The sequence below is a fragment of the Musa acuminata genome, chromosome BXJ2-4 (genome assembly GCF_036884655.1).
Source record: "Musa acuminata AAA Group cultivar baxijiao chromosome BXJ2-4, Cavendish_Baxijiao_AAA, whole genome shotgun sequence".
Classification (NCBI taxonomy): domain Eukaryota; kingdom Viridiplantae; phylum Streptophyta; class Magnoliopsida; order Zingiberales; family Musaceae; genus Musa; species Musa acuminata.
In genome coordinates this window covers 9,303,730-9,329,977 of record NC_088341.1, presented here as the reverse complement: position 1 = coordinate 9,329,977, position 26,248 = coordinate 9,303,730, and the positions used below count along the sequence as shown (strand labels likewise).

At 35.7% G+C, this 26,248-nt stretch overlaps 2 protein-coding genes across 3 annotated transcripts; one reads left to right on the top strand and one right to left on the bottom strand.

The window, feature by feature from the left end:
* Positions 1-5,121: 5,121 nt before the first annotated feature.
* On the bottom strand, positions 5,122-19,368 carry LOC103981682 (protein ENHANCED DISEASE RESISTANCE 2-like). The gene is made up of 22 exons (XM_018824378.2): positions 18,971-19,368; positions 18,667-18,741; positions 16,773-16,826; positions 16,580-16,645; positions 16,367-16,467; positions 13,745-13,803; positions 13,571-13,651; positions 13,386-13,426; positions 13,203-13,303; positions 13,027-13,122; positions 11,257-11,321; positions 11,106-11,177; positions 10,876-11,031; positions 10,543-10,778; positions 10,429-10,468; positions 10,182-10,336; positions 9,962-10,063; positions 7,773-7,817; positions 6,598-6,738; positions 6,379-6,474; positions 6,135-6,236; positions 5,122-5,641 (listed from the first exon to the last, which is right to left on the bottom strand). Exons 1-22 carry the CDS (start codon positions 19,106-19,108, stop codon positions 5,528-5,530), a joined length of 2,136 nt encoding a protein of 711 aa, XP_018679923.2. The 5' UTR covers positions 19,109-19,368; the 3' UTR covers positions 5,122-5,527.
* A 656-nt stretch (positions 19,369-20,024) lies between these two features.
* Positions 20,025-23,277, top strand: LOC103981269 (60S ribosomal protein L13-1). 2 transcript variants are annotated; one of them, NM_001377984.1, is given in 5 exon segments: positions 20,025-20,167; positions 21,109-21,227; positions 21,875-22,008; positions 22,591-22,749; positions 22,825-23,277. In NM_001377984.1, coding segments are annotated over 4 exon segments (624 nt in total). In that variant the 5' UTR covers positions 20,025-20,167; positions 21,109-21,118; the 3' UTR covers positions 23,047-23,277.
* Positions 23,278-26,248: the final 2,971 nt, after the last annotated feature.

Sequence of the window (26,248 nt, the reverse complement as noted above, 5' to 3'; positions counted from 1 at the left end):
TCAGTGATATGATCTATTATGTATGTTATACTATGTACCAAGCTTGATATAGTGCATGCTCTAAGTGTTACGAGCAGTATTAGGTGGATCTATGTTTAGAATATTGGAGGACAGTAAAGTGTATCTTTAAGTACTTGAGAAGGACTAAGGATATTTTGCCGGTATATGGAGAAAGTAGCCTCAGGGTTGAGGGCTACACGAATTCGAGTTTCCAGTCCGATGTTGATAATAACAAGTATAACTCATGGTATATGTTTATCCTGAATGGAGGGGTAATATATTAGAAGAGTTCCAAGTAATATACTGCTAGTCATAGGTGCCTTGCAAGCTAATTACATGAGTGATGACATGTGTGACATGACACGCATTCTATTTGCTTATTATATTATTTGATATTTTATTACTTGATATTGCTTGTTACATATATATATATATATATATATATATATATATATATATATATATATATATATATATATATATATATATATATATATATATATATATATATATATATATATATATAATGATGTTCACAAATCTATGCAATGGGAATCGCATCGTGATGAGATCACGATAATGAGACCGATTTATCTTTAAACACATATCCTAAATAATCTTAGTCATAGGTTACTCGAGAGGAATATCGAGATAACTAGATAGACTGGTGTGCTGTATACCCATCCATATGATAGATGTAGCTGGTCTCATAGTTACTCGTGTGGGGACACTAGGGATATAATGCAAGTGCTTATTGGAGAATGAGTTCACTAATTGATCCGCTCACGGAATGTTGGATGGTTGATGATACTTTATTGTCTGATAGCGATTCCGTTGTTCCAATAGTATATTTGACCCTTAGACTTGAGACACTAATAATATTATGTATGAGTACTTCACTCTTTGATATCGGACTTATAGGTTTTGAAGTTCCAGATCTAGCACAGCCGGTTATCGGGAGTGGCAGTCAACCTTATGAGAGATATTGAGTGTTGATAGAAGATCATTCGTTCTCGGTGTCATGAGTGGAACATCTTATATATTCTTTCTTAGATAAATCCCTAAGTAGGATCATTCGAATTGAGAGGAAGAGTTTTTCGGGAAAATTCGATTAGAGCAAGACTCAAGTAGAAACTGTATAGGCATGATATTACCATGCATGATATATGGTCTCTAGGGTATTAGATGGATGAGAGACTATAGATACATGACAATTAAGGACAGACAGGTCTAATGAATTGGATTCCTCTGTATCATTTGGGGACTACAACATAGTGGCCTAGTACGTCCGTAGTCGATGAGTCAAATGAATTATTATAGAGATAATAATTCACTAAACTAGAAGGAGTTCTGACAGGTATGACTCATGGCTAGCTCGATATTAGACCTAGAGAGACACACATATAGTAGGCATTGTGACAAGTACAGGTTCAGATATGAGATATCCGTCGGAGTCCATATCTTATTGGATATCCAATAAGCCCTTGAATTATTGGATCCTAGAGATCCAATAAGAGTCAATAATAGATTATTGGATAGAGATATACTAATCTAAGAGGTCTGAGTAGTTGGATGAAGATTCAATATCCAATAGGGTAGGATCCATTAGGGTTAATAGACAGGAGACATCTATAAATAGGAGGGAACCAAAGACCCATAGGCCAGAGGTTTCTCAGTTGTCATCTCCTATTCTCCTCTCCCCTTCTCCTCCTCATATAGCAAGTGTGGAGATTTCGATAGTAATTTGAGGAGCGTCATCAAAACCCTGCTAAGTAGGTCACCATTAGAGAGGAGGGCGCTTGACCTCTTTCATCCTCTCCTAAATATTTGTAGGGATTCAGGAATATACGATCTCCCTAGATAAAACATAATTATCTTACATGTGGATTTAAGTTTCACCAATTTTTGTGCACCAATCTTCATACGACGACGAACATATTTTTGATAAATTTAGGATTTTTATTTTTTGTTCTTCCGTTACGTATATGATGTCGCCCCTAGATTTCCCTACAGATACTACTACTGACTCACTATAGAGACGGAGTATATTACTATGGTAAAAGTAACAAAGGAAGGAGTTTGGATAAAGAAGTCCATCACAGATCTATGAGTCATGCTAGGTAGCGAGGAGTCGATTCTCTTATATTGTGATAATAAAGGGCGATTGCTCAAGCAAAGGAACCCATGTCTCATTAGAAGTCCAAGCATGTTCTAAGGAGGTTCCACCTGATTAGAGAGATCGTGGCCCGTGGAGATGTAGTAGTAGAAAGAGTTTCATCCGAAGATAACATCACAGATCCACTAACGAAGCCATTGTCTCAGATTTTCTTTGAGCATCACAAGGGTTTGATGGGGATCAGACATATAGGTGATTGACTTTAGGTCAAGTAGAAGATTGCTAATTATAGGTGCCCTGCAAGCTAATCATATGACTGATGGTACGTGTGACACGATACACACTCTTTCTACGGGAAATCTAGAATTTTTGCTTTTTGTTTTTTCGCTACGCATGTGATGCTGTCCTAGGTTTCCTAATATCATGGAGTATTAAAACTTTCTCTTCGATATATTTAGCAAGTTCAGCATATTGCTAGACTTTAAGAGGTGCAGCGAGAGTTGTATTAGCAAAGAGTTGTAATCTAACAAATGTATTCGTGGGGGCGGAATAATGCATAGTTTGTTTAACAAAGTGGAGTAGTCTATGGGGATGATGGTCTCCAAAACTTCTAGAGGGAATGATATAAAGAGAAAAGTTACTTCAATGAAACAAATATCTAGGAGAGATTAGTCTTGATTCTCTAGAAGGAGAATTATATACAATAGATCGCACATGGTGAGGAGGGATACCTTAAGATAACAACTTCACAAAGTTCAACGGATCGAGCGAGTGACGAGAAATTGTCATATAATTTTGCATGAGGTAATGCGTTGGTAGATATATTGCGAGATCAAGTGGGAGAGTAACTCGAGGCAACACCAAATGAAGACACACTTAGAGCCAATATGAATATTAGACTCAATAGAGGGCTGACCCGTGGAGTGATGGACTCAACACTTGGAGCTAGGGCCATAGGCATGGTACCACCATAATATCGCAAAGGCGAGACTTTCATAGAGTCATTGATCCCTTGCTCTCATAGAGAAAGAGTACTTAGTTATAAAAGGGGCTGAAGAGATAGAGAATGCAAAGGCAAACTCCAAGTACTAAGATAAGATTGAAGGGCAGTAGCTAAGAAACTTTGTCAGACTGGTGTTAACGAACTTCTGATCAAGATGGTTGAAAATAGAGGAATTTGGGTCAATATAGGAGAGCTCGACCAAGGAACAAAGTATATAGTACGTAGTGCTATACCTTTTCTACTCAGGAGAGTAGGCAATAGAGATGATAGAGAAGATGGTACAATCCTAGAGGCGACCAAAGCTATTGGAGACTTGCTCCAAGTCAAGGTGAACTTTTGCTCTTTTCAAGTAAAACCTTTTACATTCTAGAAATTCGATGACAATAAGAAGACAAATCACAATAGCTAATTCAATGCAAGGAGTGTAAACACTTTGAGTGCTTCAAAAGTGTGAGCAAAGAACAGGTGAAGGTTAATAACCAGCTCGATACATAGAGTATAACTCTTGAGAAGGCGGGCGAAGTCGAGTAATCTCTATCTTCTCAACTCTTAGGAGCTCTGCATAGGTTCAAAGACTATTCAGAGAAACTTAGTAAAAGACAATAGTTATCAAATCCTCACTAATGATTATCAGTGCTATTGAGAGTAGATTGTTCATTTCATTTTCCAACAGTGAAAGTGAAAGTGATGTGAACCTACTTAGAGGTAACAACTAAGTGAAAGAAGAATGATGGATAAATTTTATGGAGGAAATACTAAAAAAAATCAAAATCAAAATTTACAAGGCAATGCTCGTTAAAGCTCTAACAAACGTACACCCATTTTAAGTGATGTGTGATATTTGAGAGACTGACATATAATAAAGAAGGTCTTTTCTTTCATCAGAAGGATATGAAAGAACCAACAAAAATCAGCACAACTCGACTGACCCACACTAGAGACAGAGTTATTGGCGAGTTAAAGTAGTATGTCGGATCAAAAGTTGACTACTTAACAACAACGATAGAGTGTAGTTGAGAGCCAAGAGGCACGTTACAGCTGGAGTAGAAGATTAAAGATTCAACAAATATGAGAAGATGCAGCGTCTGCAAAGACTTCGATGAGGATGTCGAAGGATTAAGCAGGGGAGAATGTCACGTATAAAGCTATAAACAGGGTGTTGATGCAACACTCATGTATATCCAAGTCTTTCGGTTTTGTTCATGCTTTGCACAATACATAAAGGGCTTATAGTAGGCGTGGTTGCCCTAGTTTGATTGGCTTTTATGATCATTTTAAGCTTGTAAACATAGGTTATATGTAGGTCATCGCGTAGCGACAAAACTTCCCAAAAACAAACCATCCAAGTAGCTATTTTGGGAGTATTCTAACTTCGTAGAGTGGCGTAGAGTGTCAGCCAGTGCAACACTCAGAAGCTAACCAAGTGGCACATGGCTAGATAAACCTTTAAGGTAATGTTTAAAGTTGGTTCATTGTCTTGTTTCACAATAGTATCATGCGAGCACTTGTGGGAACTTTTGGTCATAGTGGACTACCTTGAATCCTTTATCACATGATCGTTTAGAGCGTGAAGTCCATATTTGTAATTTGTATTGTCTATAAAATATTTGTTGAAATAATTAGTTGTGAATCCCGAGTTTAATATTTTCTTTAACCTGTTTTCTTTTTTTTAGTCTCTAATAGATTATAAAAGATTTTGAGGAGACGGTCAGAGTTCTCCAATGCAGCATTGAGCCTTTTGCTTGCATCCAAGCCTCAAGATTACTTCGACTCGCTGCAATGATCCAAAGACCATTGCAATCAAAATTACTGGAGATTGTATTTTTTAAAAAAATGTTCAAATTTTTAGGGCAATATCGTTGACGCCAAGTCGAGATTGAAAAAGGTGAATGGTCGAGTTAGATCATCGACTAACAGCTAATGTAAGATTAGGATCTCATGAATTGTAGCATTCTTGAGGGAGCTACCAAATCACAATATAATTCTGAACTATTAACTGCGAAATTTGATTTATTAGAATAGGATAAAAACAATTCATGTCGGTGAAGGCGATGCTAACAAAATTGTGGGACATGTCTACTTCACATTGCAAAATGTAAATAAAACGAGGAATAGAGCTCTTAGTGATGTACCCAACTCGCCCAGGTAAAGAAGCCGAGGGAGAAGCAGCATAAGAATGCATGCAAAACCTGGCTATATAACTTGAAGTAAATATTAATCGAACACCTTGAGGCAGCTTCTGATGGCGAATTCCTCGATGAGCCTTCTCGATATGATCAAAACTGCTGATGTAACCGGAGGAAGCGTTGCTTGGAGCGCGTATCCCAAGCCTGCCGATAGCTGGAGAAGGAACAGAGAAATTTGCCTTCGCGAACGAATGATCGACACGGCGACATAAGGTGAAGCAGTCATTCTTCTAAAGGATCGTCTCCAAGATCTGCAACGACCGCAGATGAGAGCTCGGCATGTGCAATTCGAACGGCACCAATAAGCCGCTCTGGGAGCTCATCAGGAGAGACAGCCTGCAAGAATGATAGAGCATTATAACAACATATTTTATCGTTGCTCTTAGCATGGGTCCATAAGTCACTTTACGATCATCACCATATTATGACAATTATTCAAACTATTGCTGTTGGTTGAAATCTATATCATGGTTTTCCAGGAGGCAACCAAATTCACATGAGAAATCATGGGATAGATGGTAGAAAACTTATATGCGAAGGAATTCATGTCATGATCAGATCTGATAAAATAATTAACTTTGTTGAACGTAAATCATCGGTCCAAAATATTTAAAATCAAATTAGCCATAGCATACCCATCATATTCTTGTAAATTAGTATTAATATTTTTTCACTTCTAATGTGAAACTAAATTGGGATATTCGAATTGACATGCAAAGATGTGTTAAATTCTCTATACATGAAAGAATGCAAGCAATTCTCCATGAGAAAAAAAAAAAAGTTGAATGACATGTATAATATCAGTTGAGAAGAAAGCAAACTGGGTTACCTGAATAAGAAATGCCATATCAACTACCAATGATGTAAGCACACCAAACACAAGCCCCAACACTCCATTGGCCACTGCAGAAGAACCAATATCCACGTCTATCTGCAGATTACAACACAGATGCCAGTAGAGATAATTTTTGACCTCTATGGCCTTTGTCTTTCCTTGCTGATTCTCTAATTATTGAAAGTTGAAACTTAAAATGTGTTCTTGAGAGCTATGTGGTATCATCTTTGGGTCTTACCTCCAAGTATTTTTCTCCACGAATGTAGGTACAATCAACTGCTTTTCCCAACAAGCAAGCAGTGCTTCCAACACTCTGGCGAACAATCCATGAGCCCTGTGATTCAATTTATGATTAAACAATAAATCTGCAAAAGTTACTTAGATACTGATCCAGGTATATGGCATAGTACAAGTGAGAATTTATACAAAAGAACTATTTTGGTGGTAAGATGGTGACCTTAGTGACGGATGGGATGAGCTTGAACCTACTGTTTCGAAACTCATCGTCTCCGTCGACAAACCGCTGCAGTAGCGAACCTGGTTCCAGTTGTTTCTTTACATAGTAAAAGACTAAGCTGTAATGGGTTGATCCAGGAATCTACAAGAGCAGAAAGTTATTGACGAGCTAAGATGAGCTGAGATACAACGAAGAAGAGTTAATTTTTATGTGCCACCTATAACAGGAAAATTTGTGTATATACCCTTCAAATGTTGCAGATATCATGTATGTTTTTCTGAAGTATTAGATACTTTCGGACATCCTACAAAAGATACATGCATGCTCACACTATCATGTATCTTTAAATTAAGGTTAGAACAGGGTTCAATACAGATTAAGAAGAATAACCTGCCCATGATTTGTCACAATGACTAGTTTCAAGACATGCAACAGAATCCTTTCTAACTTTTGATCGATCATGATTTATGCTTCTTCAAAGGCAAAACAAATCTAAGATCATAATAGGTCAGTCATGTTTTGTCAGGAGTCTGAAATATTTTGATTCCTGGAAGTTTATTGATTGAAGGTTAAGGGACAGTTTCTAAATGAGTTCGGATTAAAATTTACATTCACAACTGCCAAAGTCTGATGAAGTTTAGATTATTGTTAACTAAAAGGATACTCACATAAGTTTACAATATGCAAGATATTTGCAGTTTTATCAAAGTTTCACAAAAATTATAGTAAGCAGATGGCAAAGCTGAATCTTTCCAAATTTAGTGAAGTAATAGTGTTTCTAAAGCTGTCTGGGTGTAAGCAGCTTCTTTTACTCGGAACCTGAACACAGATTGGTAGTGCCAAGCCCACAGGAAATGGCACATCTAAGTGTTGCTACGGATTCATAGTCTCTGTCATTCAGCTTAATTATTCTAAGGGCTAAAACCAATTACCAACAACATCATAAGTTTGACTGGCAGTAATCCTTTGCTGCATTTCTACAAATGTGCATTTCTACAAATGTACATTATCAGGCAGGTGTGTAGGAAATAACATATTAGAATTTTTTTTTCTGGTCTAAGCATCATAAATCTTTTGGAACTACTAATTTCATAACTTGTGAAATAAGTGATGTTCAGTAAATTTTAAATGCAGAGAAGTTTAAGAGTAAGTAAAGTATGGAATCAAAAACTTACTTGCAGATTTATGACGAAAGAGAATAGTCCTTTCTCAGAAGCAACCTATGGCAAAGTAAGCTCCTGTTAAAACTAAATTTATAAATGTTATGCATGTATTCAGATAAGTTCTTGTACTGAAAACCTAAACAGGTACAAAACCCTACGAGGCAAAGAAAGAAAAGAAATTTTTTATTAGATTAACACGTAGATGATAAAAATACCAAAAAAAAACTCATATTTATGGTTTTTGATTACAATTCAAAGCAACACAAAATAAATTGAATGGTGACACCCTCTTTAACTTGTGTAACAGATTACAGAATATAAGCAAGGACTGAATTTACAGATACGAACTAAAATCTAGAGGTGTTATGCCAATTTTATAGTAAGTCAAACAAGCAACAGTGAACTCTTTGTATGTCCGTGTACCTAAGAAATGCACACATTATAACTTGTTTAAGGTTAACATATATTGTATACATTATTAATTATTTATTTGAGTTCTTTATTTGGGCCATTGAAGTTGGATTGGATTCTCCACTAAATATTTTGCAAAATTAAGTGAGTGCGAGTTGCATGCATAATAGCTAGAGATTTTCTTATTAGATTAATGTTCAAATCAATTCCGACTAGGGAAGAGGAAAAAGGCGAACTCTTTTATCATGGAAGGATTCCAGGTGTCCTAGAGTCAATATGGTAGATTAATAATCAGGTTATGGTTACCATGTAATTAGGTCAACTATGTTGCGGAAACTTTAGGAATACTAGCAAAGACTTTCCATGTGCAGAAACTCTTCATACTGCCATGAAAGAAGAAAAAGAAAATAGGAACTGAAGACATCCATTGTCTGATGGTTGTGACACAGATCTATTGAACCACTGGTAAATGTTCAAATCATGGATTTAAATCTTGGTCCACAAAGATACATGTTTTAGAGACTCATCTATGGACCAAAACTTCCCTTTTGACAAGGAAACTGCTTGGGTAAGTCCTTATAAAGTTCCAAGCAAGAATTTCACTGTGGAGTTCTTTTTAATTATTGTATGACATGTCACTCTGTGCAACTTAAAAGATAAGTACTAAAGCTTATAAGAAGCACAAGCACCTTTAAATGATAAACATAAAGATTTTCAGAAAAGGATTCTATTAATTCTAATGAATGATCTTATGATTTGATACAAGAAAGATTTCCAAAGGACAGAGATTAAGTCCTGGAGCCAAAAGGCTAAAGTCAGTGTGTTCCTTGCATCAGAATATTTCAGCATGGGAACATTTGGTGAAAACTAAACCCTCATTATGAAAGTAAACATCCTAGAAACTATATAAGGACTCATAGACAAGCAAACATATACAGTCCACTACTTGAGAAACAATGACTAAGAAAGCTAATGGAGCCTAATTACCCAAAAGATGATCCAAATCTACAACTAGCTTATTGTTCATGAATTACTAGTGCTCAAGCTCATCTTTGACCTGGGTTCATCATAACATGAAAGATTCTAGTAGGAGAACATAATAAATAAATTGTATTTTTATAAATGATTAAGCATATATAACTCCGTTCCTGATTCGGAAGTTCTTATTTCAGAATTTCTGCTGTTTTGTACCATACAGATCCAAGAACTCACACTCATTCCATGTGAAAGATGATGCAGAAAAGCAACTAATTATTCCCATGAATAAAGGTGACATCTTTTTGCAATTTTGTACATATGAAAATGATGATGTATAACTCCAATCCTAATCCTGAAGTTTTTATTGCGGATGATGTCCTTTGTTGTTCATACAAATATGAGAAAATCATTCTCATTACATGTGAAAGATAATGCAGAAAGGCAACTGCTTATTCTCATAATTAGGGATGATTTATTTTTGCAATATTTAGTAAATTTGTTACTCTGAGAAAATGTTACCCCTACCATGATGTTTATTGAATGATATTTCTGAAAGCCTTCACCAAGTAACAATTCTAATCAAAGTACATTGCAGTTGGCACCTTATGGCTTGATCTCATTGTTGTTATGCAGGTTTTGTTGCTAAAATATTCCAAAGGAGGATAACCAGGTCTCGAGGTTAATCCTTAATAAAGTCAATAAATCAAAGAAATCTTAAAAGAAACAAGAGCCAATAAAATACTTACAATGACCAATTAAATATATAGAATCATTTTGTAGTTGGAACCTAGGGAATCACATATGTAACTTACTTGGGCTGCACAGCCTGATCGTCGTGCAACATTATCCATTCGTGTTGCATTTTTCAACCAATCAACTGCTACGAGCTCCATGACATACTTTCCTGCAGGAATCTTAACCAAAATGCATAAACTTAATTCAATTAATGCTTTTTTTCTAAAAGCTTAAGAATGAAAGAGAATATATGAAAACAAATAAATCGTATAAAGATCATATCAAGGAAGAAGCAACCTTGGATTTGTCTTTAAAAAAATTTTCACTTCGGACTTTGAAGTTATTTCCATCAGGTAGTCTCCAACAATCACGACTATTTTCATCATCATCCCATCGTAAATTGCCAGAGAAGCAGGATGTATCAAAACTATCTGAAGTATCTACATCCATCTCTTCAATATTTTTTTGGAAAACATGGCAATAAGAACCTAGTTCCATCTAATAACAAAAATTATATGAAAGCATGATGTACCACATAGCAAACCTGTTTGTGTAGTATTGTTTCCAGTTTTGGTTGTGGATCCCTGCATGGTAAAGCTCTTCAAAATCACCATATTGATGAGACACACATATAAATTGGAAAAAACAGCACACAAACCTCTTCTTCAGCATCAAGTATGTGAGTGTCCTCCTCATCATCAGAATCTTCATCTAAAATAAGTGGATGTGTATTATCAGTGAACACTTGGTCCAAAGATACACCAGGCTGAATGCTGATCTCCTGGGTTTTCTGTTCCTTCTCAGAAGAAACAGAATCTGAGGTCATACTGACCATGATCGGAATCCTGGGTGCTGTGTGGACTTCATCTGTTTGGGAAAACAATTCACGTATCCCTGCCAGAAATGATATATCATGCATGTTCTACAGAAGAAGGTATAAGAACTTTATTAGACTGATGTCATGTTATGCATTTGGTGTCCAGATTGATACCTGCGACACTACTTAACATATGAAGTAAACAGTGCTGCTGAAATGAAGGAAAGTAACCCACAAACCACCCTCTAAGGTCTATTTGCATAAGATGCTGGACTTGAGTACGAGGTCCCCTATTGCGAGGTTTAAGGGGTGAAATCTTGAACCCACCACCTAAGTAATGAGTAACACATGAATAATCTATTACAGTCAATCACAAACTCATCGAAAAGACAATATGCACATACTCTCCATGTGGGCTCTCACAAATCCTGGCTGAGGACCACAGTTTGAATGTTCTCTAGATTGGAACAGGACAACTGCATTGCAAGAAGCATGACACCATGAATGCTGCATAATGTGATAAGCAAAAGCAAGTTTCATAACTTTAATACTGACCATAACTTCCATCATCATTATGCCGCCAATAACGTACATAACAAAGGTCACGAGGCCACACAATCCTGCAGAAGCATGCATCTTAAATTAATAATGTTTGAAGATTTCTTAATGGTATCTTTTTCTGGACCTGGAAGACACGATGCTTAAACGGTGTGGAAACCAATAATTGTGTGATAGCAAAAGTTTTCACTTAATGATCAGGCATAACCAAGAGGTTTGCTGAAAAGGAACAATTTTTTTATTGTCACTGCCTATTCAACAAAAATCTAGCAATTCTGTGATACATGTTTACGCCTCAACCAATTTTTTACTTGTTCCTCATATATTTAAGATGACATCACATCAGCACACAGATTTCTTTTTCAAGCGTAGTAACTTCTTCAAAGTCAAAGTAATAGTGGAGATGTATAGATGCTGCAGTAATGTCAAAAGGTTTTCTGAATGAGAGATCCATATCAGATAGTTGCACATGTGGCACATGAGTAGTTGGAAGCAACAGAGAATGATGTTACACTTCTTTGGAGGCATCAAAAGACTTATAATACCTAAGTTATGAAGAATGTACAAATACATTTACAGAGAATAAGTGTACTGGCAAAGTGTTGATTGTTAGGTCCATGTATTCTATTGGAGATATGTGAGAACAGGAGCCAACTAAGCCCTAGTAAAATTTCACTTGGAGTGGTGTCGACAGAAAAAAAACTCTAGTTTTGATCCAAGGAATCCATCACTAAACCTTGGTCATCAGCTAATCGCTAATCACCAATCACAAAGAATGAGCTCATATGTCCTGCTGTCGACATCGTTCTGTGAATGTGAAGATTATGTGCCAGTCATGCCCTGTGCTGATACCCTAGATCCTGCTTCAAGAATTTCAATCAAGGGAATCAGCTACAATGTGGAGGTAATACTGACTTTCTTGTTGGTAACTATATTGTTAATGAATTTCAAATCTAAATTTTGTGATCAAGAATCAAAATGACACTTTTCTTTTATACCTTTTTTTCAAGTCACTACCTACTATATTCAAGGGAAATAATGACTTGAGATGCATGCAACTGTAACCAACTTTCAGAGGGATTCATAACAAGGATAGATAAGAAAATGAACAATATGACCAAACTAGGAAGATCTAAGATCTCATAAAATAAAATTTCCAAAATCTTGCTAGAAATTGACCTCTGTCTAACACTATCCTCTTGTTGCAGAAAGAGATAGTCAACTGTTACTAAATGCCAACACTTTCCTATCACTTGTTTCCATCTCTACAACTGCATTAAAATAAAAAACTACTATGGTCATGGACTCAAAGTTAGACTAAAATGCTTCCTACCTTTCATAAGAAATCTCAAAATAATTCATAATATCGATAAAAACAAAATGCAAACATCAATATAACCTAAGACAGCCTTCTTATTTAGCATCAGTACCACTTTCCAATAAGCAAATATGATTCCCAAATCATGTCCTGCTAGGACATTATTCATTAGAAGCTATAGCAAATATGAACAGTGACTTATGCTCAAAAAACATTTCAATAGTATAACTTCAATATGGATTGAATGCTTTAACTAGAGAAAACAAGTTTATTCTATAAAAATAAAACAATAGCACTAGAATTTAATTGTACAAAACTTGAAATCACAAGTATTGATTCTTTTAACTTCAATGCAGACCATAGGTTGAATATAAACAGTAAGAACAACTACAAAAGAAACAGAACGATTATCGTTTGATAGGTTACTATATTAAGTTGCAAAATATTACCTTGAGCACCATTCCAGCTGCAATCTCTGGTACAGTACAGCAGTATGTCCATCAACCTCTTCAACTAGGTCGCCATGCTGAAAACTACAGTCCCACCTATGGAGAAAAAGGTGTAGATGTTTAAACAATTAAGAGGCCAAGAGAAAATAAGTTACCGATCACAAGAAGAAACTCACTCAAAACGTGTGCCATCCATACTCATTATAAGCTCAAATATAGCTGCACATGTGGCATCAACCACGCCAACTGCTTTCATTGCCTTACTGTAGCCTCTTGGCTGTACGTGATTAGTAAGATGAAATGTTACCCATGTTAAAATTTAAAACTCACTAATTTCTAAACATGCAATTACAACATACAAGGTGATCGGCTCTTGGAAGTTCTTCAAAAATTCGTAGCCCTGCAATTTGTCAAAAATTCTGTCATTTTATCAAAAAAATTTGGAAGGACAAGCTCATTGTTCAAACTAATTCGTCAATATGACTGCAGGAATACAGGGAAGGAGGATGCGTAAAGAGGAAGAAAAGAAAGAAGTAAAACTTGCCATTCTGGCACCTGACTAGTCGCCAATGCTTTCTAGGAGAAAGTTGATCACGTGTCCAGTCAAGTACTGAATCAGGAGGGCCTAAAATTGAAAGAATTCAAGTCATATCCTGAATACTGGTTGGCAAGTACGTAGCATTTTATACTCATAATTTCAAGGTCAGTCAATCTGCACCATTCCCAGTCGTTGTTCGCCAAGGTAAATTGGGATTGTTTTCTTCTTCATCTTCGGGGCTACAACAAGAAGATATTTTAGTTAAAACAGAGAAGAAGGCAAGCATGCAAATTGCTGGAGCAATTTATACATCTTATGAAAGAAGAAGCGAGTTTACATTTTCAAACTTCATATTCGAGCAATAAAAATCAGTATAACAAAAGTCTTTTCTTATAGGCATCAGGTTTGGACCTTGCCACCCCACGAGAAGCAGTATTGTCCTAACAACTAGGAAAACAATTGGACAGCCCCATGAATGGTCTGACTGAATAAATGATCATTTACATGCAAAACTCATTTTGCCAAGCATCCATTTTCTTATGAATTTAACTCACACTAGCAAATCTATTCAGGATGTTATTCAACATGAATCGAATAGACCCTCAAATCCATCTAATATCGGTTTTAGAGAATTACATAAATTTGATCTTCAGGTTTCATTTACCAATAGTTTGGGACTGTCGGCTACATTTTCTTAATTAGAGAATCTATTTCATACCACGACAAGAAATGATGGATGGATAGATTCTTCAAAGAACCCTAAACTCACCCATAAACTTAGATGAGATTTGTACACACTCACACATGTAGCTTGCTATCGACTTGGCAAAAGAGTAATGTTAGGATCTTCGAACATGACACTCCTACTTCCTCGGTCTCTTCCACTATGAAACTATCCTCGCTTGTCGCTTGCATTTGCTCCTTCTTTTGTTTTCTTTTGCCAAGGGTAAGTGACGAAGGTGGGGTTCGAGTCCAGGATCTTGTGATAAACTGTCAAAATCTTTACCAGCTAAACTAGTTGGTACCCTCACTATTTTTTTAATAATATTTTATCCTTAGCCTTATCATAGTTAATCTTTTAACTCTTGTCTTGATGTATATTAATGCTGGAAGGACAAACCAACATGATGACTTCTTTCTTCAATATTATTTTTCTCCTTTCTCTATTTACGTAGTATTGTTGGCCTTTAACATTTTTAATTACAATTCAAACATGTCAAATTTGATATTTAATATAAGTTGATCTCTTCAAATTATGCAAGAATCAACCCGCCTCCTCTTTGCTCCATCGCACGGTCAAAAAAGACCCCCCTTTTTTTCTCATGTGTTGTATTAAACATAGAAAACAACACGAAATGTTGGTCACCTTAGCATTCTAGAAACTCCCGAGTGACACAAAGCTAGATAGGGGTCCCAAGCAGAAGGAAAGTATCACTCCATACTTTGCTCATTGTCTACCCACTCATCGCCCACTCATGCAATAAAAAATAACTCAATTTTAAGTTGTTTTTATGTACTATAGCAAAAACGGCATGCGGTGCGAGACCATTTCCAGACCTTCGAACCCTCAGAAATCAAAAGGTTATTATAATCATCAACCAGGCTCAATTTATTTTGAAAATTAGAAAATATATCTAAGACCAAGGACCACCATACCACCCGAAAATGGTCTAAAACCAAGGACTATCGTATCGACTCAAATTATATGAAAGTGGCAGTACATACCAATCTAAGTGCGGATGAGTGCATAGACTGCCCTCGTTTCGTACAGTCTGGTCTAACTCATATAAAAAAAACCAAACAACCCTCTTCTCAAGACATCGCTCCTACTGCCACTGTCATTCAGCAATGCCGTACTACCTTTCATGGTCGTTTATCATTCCGGTACACTCCATCTTCTTCTCCTTTATTGTTTCCTCTTCTTCCTTCTTTTTCCTCCTTTGTTGCTTCCTCTTCTTCCTCCTCTTCCTCTACCTCCTCTCCTTCTTCGTTTCTCTTCATTCTTTTTCTTCCTCCTCTTCATCCTTCCTCTTTCTTTTTCTTCCTCCTTCTCCATTATGCCTTCCTCTTCTCCTTCTGCGTCTTTGAAGCACCTATACGTACTGGTGTACTATGCATTACATTGGTATTGACCGGTACATTCCGGTCCCACCAGATCATCGAATTTGATCTATTACCCATCATTAAGACTACTCAAACATCCATAAACATTAACTTATGGGCATATTGAATCTCTCTTGAGATACAGGACTGTAGGTACAGGAGACGTTCCACTAGAACTCCTTTTTAGATAAGTTAGGAATTATTTTTCTTCCAACTGCACCTTCGGAAAATTATATCAAACACTGAAATTTTAAGAAAGCTACATTTTGGCTATAAAAGTTGCAAAAGTACCAAAAGTTAAGCCCTTCAATTTGAAACTTTAAATGAAGTTTGTGAAGGTTTTTAAATCAGATTGGCTCATAGGAGTGGGCATTCATACACAATGTTAGAATTCACACAATAAACAAGAAGCTAGTGAAAATTAGTTGATGGTAACACTACCACTGAAATGACACATAAATTATAAAAATGCAAGATTGGGAAAAGGAGGGAAAGAAAATTGATTGTCAAAAAAACCAGAAATAACCAAAAGATATATTTTGCACTCCTTTCAGGATTAATGGAGAAACTGGAAACCAAATCCAATATATAAAACATAAGTTCTGGCAGTACACAGATATCCCAAGACCTGATGACTCTACCATAAAAAAATTGAGTTATCCAGCAGCAGTATGGAATCTGTAAAATTCTATCACTTACTTCCTTCCATGATTAGAGGAAGAAGCATTCCTCTCAATATCCATTCCAAGGTCACGTGAAACAAAAGTTGAATTACCATTACCGGTCGCTAAGCCATGTTGCTGTTACAAAAAAGTGATGGGAATAACTTATGCAAAAAAAAAGGTCATGCAAAAGATAATGAACAAGTCTACTAAGAAGTTAAAATTCCTGTGGCATATAGTACTTCTGTACCTGATCTATAACAAACTCGATCTTCTCTTTCCAATTAAGAGCATCCTGGATGTTGTATGCTGCCATCTGTGGAGTACAGCTATGTGTTAATATGTTTTGCTAAATTTTAAGAACATAAAAATCCACCTTCAATCTAAAACTTAAAGCAACAGCAAAGTCTAATGGGTGAAACAGACAAGGAATTATCACCTACCATCATTCGTTGATTCTTCTCTTTTTTGTTGTAGACACATAAAACATAAACCATCTGAGACAGAATTTTGTTAGTAAAATATTTACCCAAATAGTGACTCCAGAAAATATATTCACCCAAACAGGCTTAAGACACTACAACTAATGGCACATAACATTTTAGAAGCATGATAGGTAAAAGATATTGAGAATTCATATTTCATAGTGCTGACTAACCAACTCCATAAACTTTCTTACTGAACAATCAAAAATTGTAGAAGTAAAAAACTGTTTAGAAATTTCAAATGATATTCAAAAGATAAAGAACCAAGTATATTGAATCTACAGATTTGCTACAGCACATATCAACGCTTGTCATGCTTGAATGGTACTGGAATACACTATAATGACTCGTGTCAGAAATGCTAACATAAAGCTAGTCAATTTTTGGCCTCTGTCAATCAACATAGTATGGTAACATACATGACAATAAATTATAGACACACCCCCATGCCACAAACAATCCTTATACATAACCGTGCTGGTGAGACATCTGCATAAAGATTTGTAATCAGTAATCTGCATAATAGAAAGTGTGAGACGTAGGAATTATGATAACTTGGTGTGAACATCTAAAAAACAAATACTATATTTGTATAATACTCCTTGGGTAATTTATCAAATACTTTGAAACTTTGAATTACTTGTCTCATCCGCATAACATGTCAGACATGAAAACTCTGAATTACATTCATGGATATTTCCACGAAATATATCTAAAAAAGGGCAGATGCAGTTCATGTCCCATATATTTGGAATTTCCTACAACAATATTTTCCTGCCATTAAGTTCTGTGTTAGTGCAACATCCCTAGTTAAATTAATAGAAATTAAATTTGTTTTTGTTACATAAATATTAGATTCTGTACTCAAGTACTAACAAAGTGGCACATTTCTGAAGCTATTATAGTTTCTCAAATTCTCCTATATTGCTACATATACTGAAACCTATCTTGCCATAAGATTTCTCTTTCTTTCTCTTGCATTTTTCAGATGATATCTTGTTCACTATAGGAGTTCTGGAGAATCCTTTGCTGTACCTCCTTGTAATTTTGTATTGTATCTCTTATGTTCTCTTTAAGGGCCTTAATTCATCATGAAGAGGATCCAACATTCTCGTGGTTCCTGAATGTGGTACAAAAAGGTAATAATTAGAAGTTGCAGTATCTGTTTCTCAGAATTTTTAAATACCTACCAGCCTTTGGTCCTCTTTGCTCTATCCTCAATTGTCCCTATAATAGATGAGTTCCATCAGAATGTTCTCATCTCCGGTTCAAGCATAGGTTTGCATTTTGAAGTTTGTGGCTTAGTCTTACACCCCATTATTTACGTTGGACAATCCTGATACAGGAAATTATTCAGATTTGGTTAGCTATGTTTCTGAACTGGAGGCCAGTTCTAATTGCTGAATAGAAGTATGATCTCTCTGAAATTTCACTAAAGATTCTTTTTCCATTGATTAACAATTGATAGATTTTATTTCTTTTCCCGAGAAATGACTATTTCCTGGTCAATAATCTCCAAAGCTTGTCAAGCTGGTTCAAACTCATTTCATGTGCATCTAGTCCTTTTCAGACACTCCATGTTGCTAAGGCATAACAGTCTTTCCGGCGGTTCTTATCGGAAGTGGAGCATGTCAGGCTCTTCGAAGAAAAATCAGGTGACTCAATTTTAGAATCTCCAAATGTTGATCGATGGAAATGATATGGAGTGGAGAAATTCACTTCTGAGGTAACATCGGACATTTTAGAAATCCAAGTATAATTACCTAGATAACGCCAAAATTGAATCTATGTCTGTCCTATTTAAAACAAATCATGAAGGTAGATAGCTAAAAGTAAAATAAAGAAAACTTACATGACCCTGCTGCGTTTTTAAGCCCCTATCCTCGACTCTGCAATTCCCATCTATAACAAGGCTCTGGAGTGGAACCTAAATTGGTACCAAAAGGAAAAAGATGCCCATTTAAAGAAATCGGACGATGTTAAAAGAATGATATTAGTACAGAAGAAATCACTGAAATTGGTTGATGTTACAAGAATTAAAAAACGAGAATATGATGAATCAAAATGATATTAGAACAGAAGAAATCGACGAACTAAGGGATCTAAATGTAAGGTAGAGTAAACGAAATCGAGCATTAAAAAAAAAGGGATCGTACCATATTATCCGTGGGTTGTTTCTTATAATATGCCAGAAGCCTCGTCTCGAGGACAAAGTACCGCATATGGATGAACGACTTGCCGATCTTTCTCCTGCCGTATCTGACCATCCATCCCTCGTACACCACCTTCGTCATGCCTCCTCCCGTCGCAGCAACCTCTGCGCCCTCGAAATCAAGAATCACAAGAACAGATTAGACGGCGTCCCCACGCCCGATTCAACCCCAGATTCGGCAATCCACGGATTCAAAGAGCGCGGCGCTGTAGGGTTTCCACGCCACCGAGAACGCAGATCCTGGGGGCTTTTTGGATCGGGAAATCCGGGGAGGAATCGAGGTGAGGAAGAGCTGATGGATCGGCGAGTGAGGGAGGAGAGGGGACGAGGTGAGGAGCCGACATTTGGAGCCTCCACTTTAAACGGTCACGACGAGGTCGTTATATTAGTTGGCGTTTTTTGTTTTTATCTTTTTCTTTGTAGAATAAAGAAATGAATAATTAGGATAATAGCGATAATAAAAAGAAGGGGTGGCGGGAAGACAGGTCGGTCCCACAGAAAAACGAGGGAAAAGGACTTCTATGCGATGTCCGCATGTAAGCTCTGGTACGCGTACTCGTTCTTTTTAAAGTGATTTGAGATGTTAATGTCTGATAATTCTTTGGTATTTGCTAAAAAGAAAAGTTATAAATAGAGAAAATTAGATTAAATGCTTGTTTCTCAAATTATTTAGAAAATATAGGTTGATTTTGTCGTGTGTTCCTCTCTCTCTCTCTCTATATATCTATATATATGAGGTGATATCATCTTTTATAAAAATATTTTATATATAAATATATATTTATTAATTTATATATATATAAATGAGGTGACGTCGTATCGACGCTTCGTCCGGGAGAAGTGAGACGCGATATTATCGAATTATATATATATATATATATATATATATATATATATATATAATCCAAAAGCATCGGCCACATCGTCTTAAACGGTGATTCGCCAATCAGCGGTGCAGATGGTTCCAATCCAAGATCTCATCCTGTCACGTGTGAACTTGCGGACTGATCTCAACCGTCGAACTTAGGGTTTGCTTCCCCTCCCACTCCTCTCGCCAGTGTTTGTCCCACCATCACCCGTTAAATGCACTTCGGCAAACCCAACTGCGGCGAAGGCGAAGTCTGAGACGTGTCCGACCCTGGTGAGTTCTATCGATCTCTGCTCCGTCAGTTTTCTTGATTGTATTCGCTTTTTGGTAGGTAGATGATCTTGGATGCTGTAATTATGGATGCGTGCCAGAATGTTAAGTTAATCCTTTGGTTTCACTGTAGGAAGAATTTTTTGCCGTTTTCAGTTTAATTTGAAGTCTTCTGTTAAATGGTTTATTCAATGATTTTGATATCATTTGTTTATGTTGTTCCTTTAGTTTTTATTACGTTTCTCTCCCCCCGACCTTTTTGCATTCTTCTTCAACAAAAAAGGAACCACTTTGGACCTTATACTGATTTCATTTGAAGCTTTAGTTTGGGATATAGTGATGCTGTATCACGAGATCATATGATGAGCTAATAGGTTGATTTGAAGCTAGTAAGATGATAAATATATGTCAGGACTATTGAGTTGGAAGAGAATCGTATGTGTGTTTTGCCTATCCTTGCCTTATTATCGCATTAGATTGGAAATGTGTCTTTGTGAATGCTTAATGGTGTTGGGCTCGTTTCCTGATCGCAGCTGCAAAATATTAACTAAATCTCTCTTCATTTAGATTTTATTTTATGTTCGAGAATCGCTTGAGATAATAGATCGAGTTTCTGTTGCGTAATTTCCTGTTTTCATCCTTCTGCTAGTCGTCTACGTCTCTTTTTGATGGATACACTATAACGATGTTAGGCAGGAAATCGTGTTTTTGTAGAGATTGATATTTTCCCTCCCTTTTATGTTGTCTTTACTTATGCTATCACCTTTTGAATCTAATGTCGTGGAAATTTTTTTATTGTTATTTTGTCACCCTTGAAGCCTTTCAAGGGTTTATTTTTCACCTTCACTTCGATTTTTGGTTTGTATATTGAGTTCTCATGCTGTTCAGTGTTCTATTGAAGGAGATTTGTAAATTTGATTTTTGTCGATTGTGTTGTTATTTAGCTGCTGAACAATGGTTAAACATAACAATGTCGTGCCAAATGGGCACTTCAAGAAGCACTGGCAGAACTATGTGAAGACATGGTTCAGCCAACCAGCCCGCAAAACAAGAAGACGCATCGGTGTGTACATATTCTTCCTGCCTATCTATACTTGCATATCTCCTTAGATATAGATCACCAAGTTATATGGGTTTTAGATTCCTGCATGTTTTTGTATATTTCAGTGCTTAAGATCCATGTTCATGAGATTTGTCACAATTTTATGTTGGTTATTAGTGGCCTAAACTATGCTCCATCTTTTTCATTCAGGCTTAGGATTGGAATTGGCAATATTAAAATGGATATTTGGATGTTACCAGAAAATAAAATTTGAATTGTTTTCATTTGTAAACAATTAGATGGAACATCGATAGAGAACAAAATATGATAGCATCGTCTAAGACGGTACGATCATGTTCTATGTCAACCTATAGATGTTGTGGTTAAAATGAGACAATAGTATTACTGATGCGAGGATAGATGGAAGAAGACCTAAGAAGATTTTTTTAGAAACTACAGGTAAAGATTTAAATCCTCTTGAATTAAGGATATTGTTTTTTATATTAATTTAGTGGTCGATGAGATTTATGCAGCCACCAGCCCTAAATAGTTGGGAGATTATGGATTGTTGTCATTGCTTGTTCTGCTAGTAAAAAGTTGTGTATTATTTCTTTTATTTGACTCTATCATACTGATGGTGCAATCTATCATCTGGGTCTAACTAACAGCACGACAGAAGAAAGCTGTAAAGATATTCCCACGCCCAACTTCTGGACCTTTATGCCCTATTGTTCAATGTCAAACACTCAAGTACAACATGAAATCCAGAGCAGGCAGGGGATTTACTCTTGAGGAACTCAAGGTGAAAATTTTTGTATTCCTTGCTACTGTATGTTGATAGAAATTTTCTTATTTAGCAAACTTGATAATTATACTTCTCTTGCTACAGAATGTTCTCGATTTTTCCATTTGAATAGTGATGAGTATTAATGGCTTTTGAAAAAAATGATGTTTTAGCAGAAATTTTACTTTCTTTGAGATAACTTTATTAGAGAATTGGAGTGAGTGTTTTGTCTAAGGTGATTAGGTTACTGGTTGAAAAATTCTCTGTGGGCTTTGTTGAAGGATTGGTTGAAGCTGTGTGGCTTGTGATTTCAAAAAATAACTTAGTTCTATGCTTAGCCTAGTTTTATTTTCTTTTACTAATCTTGCAATTAGATCTCTGTCTTAAGCTGTGGTATTATCTGAGTGTGGAGAAGCATTATGGTATAAAGGTTGATCTCCATGAACTAAGGTTTAGGATCCACGTCATAACGATCTGATAAAATATGCTCGAACATGTTTTACACAATAAAACATTTACGGATGAATATTCAACCAAATTTGTTTAATACAAAAATTATATAGTACTTCTGAATAATGATTGTTTCTGTTGCAATTACAGGCCGCAGGTATTCCTAAGAAACTTGCTCCAACGATTGGCATTGCAGTGGATCATAGGCGAAAGAATCGCTCACTCGAGGGTCTCCAAGCGAATGTCCAGAGGTTGAAGACGTATAAGGCTAAGCTCGTCATCTTCCCAAGGCGTGTGCGCAAATTTAAGGCAAGCTAAATGTAATTGTAATTTTGGTATTCGATCACTACTCCTATGCTAATGGTGCACCATTCCCTCTTTCAGGCTGGAGATTCTGCTCCGGAAGAACTCACAGCTGCTACTCAGGTCACAGGTCAATACATGCCCATTGTTCATGAGAAGCCCTCGGTCGAGCTCGTGAAGGTCACAGACGAGATGAAATCATTCAAGGCATACGCCAAGCTTCGAGTCGAGCGGATGAACGAGCGCCTGGTCGGCACCAGGCTGAAGAAGGCTGCAGAGGCAGAGAAGGAAGAGAAGAAGTAACAACTTCTGGCCATTTTTGTTCAGGCACTGTTCGTGGTTTGTTCACTTGCACTACATTTTTGTTCATGGTGATATTCCAGATACTTCTAGAGGCATTTGCTTGCACCCTTTTGGTTAGTATTGTTTTACTGGTTTATGAGATTTTGGTAGAATGCAGTATTTTTTTATTGTCGATGGATCATGATATCATGTCAAATGTTGGTGATCAGCAATTTACTCTTGTTTATTTCACTCATTGATCAACAATTGCCACCCATATAAAATAAATCCATATTCCTAAAAATCATGCAATCCTTCTTTTTTTTCTGCTTATAATTTACGACTGAAAATGACATAATGGGATACGTAACTACTAACTTTGCTGAGTCTTGTTGGAGATGAATGTCATCAACCTTTTATAAGTCGATCTAAATTTGGAGATTTTACTTACATCTTGGTTTTCCCTTTGCTCATCTATGCTCGATAAGCTATGAAACGAATGAACTCGTCCATCTCAGTATAATATGTGTAGAAAAATTATACCTTTCTAGTGGAAGCAACCAAATGTATCAGTTTCTTGACAGGTTTTGTCACACGAATCTGAAAAGAACCATACATGAAAAAGCAAATCCGATCGAATAAAATCCAAGCTTGAAGGAAAGAATCCAAGCATAAGATTCCAAAGACGAAGGGATTGCATCTCGAGATTGTTAGAAATTTTTGTGCCAATGTGTTTTTAAATCATTATAATAGAAACATGAGAAAAATTAATGTGAAGATAAAATTACGTATATTGTTGTCAAGAATTTTAACAACAGTTTCTCCTTGAAATTTAGTACTTCTCCACTAAGAATTGAAATTTAGTACTTCTCCACTCAGAATTCTCGATGGTATAGAAAATCCTTTAGACTTAAAAAGAGAGATGATGAGCCTAGGAACTAAAACTCTTGTTCTCCTATCAAAAACATTTATTATCATCAACTTTATAATGTTCAAGAATTAATTCAAATTTATATCGTTTGGATCATAATTAAGAATTTTAATGATATTAAATATTTTTTTTAATAATAATGGTTACATTTAAAATGAAAAATCGAAATATTTAAACCATAATAAATGAAGAAATGAATGATGAACTTAATGAGAATGGTTATATTATTATTAAATAAAATATTTAATAATAACGATTATATTCTCATCCATATGTTTCGCTTAATAATTTAAATTAATCTTTATTGAATAACTTTATTAAGAAACAAATACATGAATCATAGTGATAAGTCCTTTAAGAGCGAGTATTATTATCCATGTATCACGATGTATTTAATTTTTTAATCTTAATATGGTAATATTACTTAATGAATAAATTATGTTTATTCTTGGTCCAGTACCAATATATTTTCTTAAATTAATATGCACATAAATGAGAAAATATTACAATATATATATAAGAGTTTTAATATAATTACAAAGTGTAACCAAGTCTCATTTTCTCTACATGATCCTTGAATTTCAGAGGTGGCATGCCTTTAGTCAAAGGATCAGCAATCATCAATTCAGTGTTAATATGCTCAATGACTACTTTCTTTTCTTTTACTCGTTCTCTTATGACTAAATGCTTAATGATCATTTTCTTTACTTCGACTTCGACTTTTATTATTTTTAGCCATAAAGACAGTAGTTGAATTATTGCAAGAAATTTTTAATGGCTTAGAAATAGAATCCATAATTCTAAGCCCAAAAATGAAACTCTTAAGCCATACACCATGTGAAGTAGCCTCAAAACAGGAGATAAACTCAGCTTCCATGGTAGAAGTAGTAGTCAAGGTATGCTTGGTACTTCTCCAAGAAATAGCTCCAGCAGCCATCATAAAAATATATCATGATATTGATTTACGAGAATCAACACAACCAGCGAAGTCTAAATCTGAGTAACCAATCATATCCAGATTGTTTGTATGTCTATACATAATCATGTAATCTTTGGTTCCTTGTAGATACCTCATCACTTTCTTTGTAGCTCTCTAGTGGTTCATACATAGATTACTTTGATATCGACCTAGCATCCCCACGACAAATACAATATCAAGTCTAGTACAGACTTGAGCATACATAAGGCTTCCTACAACAGAAGCATATGAGATGTTTTTCATTTATTCCCTTTCAAGGTTGTTCTTTGGGCATTGGTTCAAATTGAACCTATCACCTTTCACAATGAGAGCAACACTTGGTGAACAATCGAAATCTTTCTAAAAGTTTAACGATATAGGTTTCTTGTGATAGACCTAAAATACCTCTAGATCTATCTCTATGGATCGTAATACTAATGACATAAGATGCTTCACCCAGATCCTTAATGTCAAAATTTTTAGAAAGGAATTGTTTCACCTCATGTAGCAAACCCTTATCGTTGGTTGCAAGCAAAATATCATCTACATATAAAACAAGAAAATATATTTTACTTCTACTAACCTTTTGGTATATACATTAATCCATGAGATTTTTAACAAATCTGAATGAAAAAATCACTTTATAGAATTTAAAATACTATAGGCGGGAGGCTTGTTTTAAATCATATATAGACTTCTTAAGCTTACAAACCAAGTGTTCATCAACACTAGAGGAGAAACTTTCATGTTGTTTCATATTAATTTCTTCCTCTAGATCTCCATTAAGAAAGATCGTTTTCACATCCATTTATTACAACTCAAAGTCAAAATGGGGGACTAATGCTAAAATGATATGAAGAGAATCTTTCTTAGATACAGGAGAAAACATCTTTGTATAATCGATTCCCTCTTTTTAAGTAAATCCCTTTGCAACAAGTCTTACCTTGTATCTCTCAATGTTGCCTAACGAATCTTTCTTAGTTTTAAATATCCATTTGCAACCAATAGCCTTTGCTTCATTAAGCAACTCTATAAGATCTCAAACTCAATTTCTCTTCATGGAATTCATCTCTTCTTTCATAACATCGTGCCATAAATTTGATTCTTTGTAACTTATGGCTTGTGAAAAGGTTTCAAGATCATTTTTTGCTCCAATATTATAGTCAGATTCTTGTAGATATACAACATAATCACTGGGAATTGTTGATCTTTTATTTCTAATAGATCTTCTTAATGTTGTACCAATGTTTCCCTAAGGAACTTGTGGTTCATCTAGTTGTTCAGGAGCTTGTTGTAATTCCCGAACTACAATTCCTGAACTGTTTGATCTATTA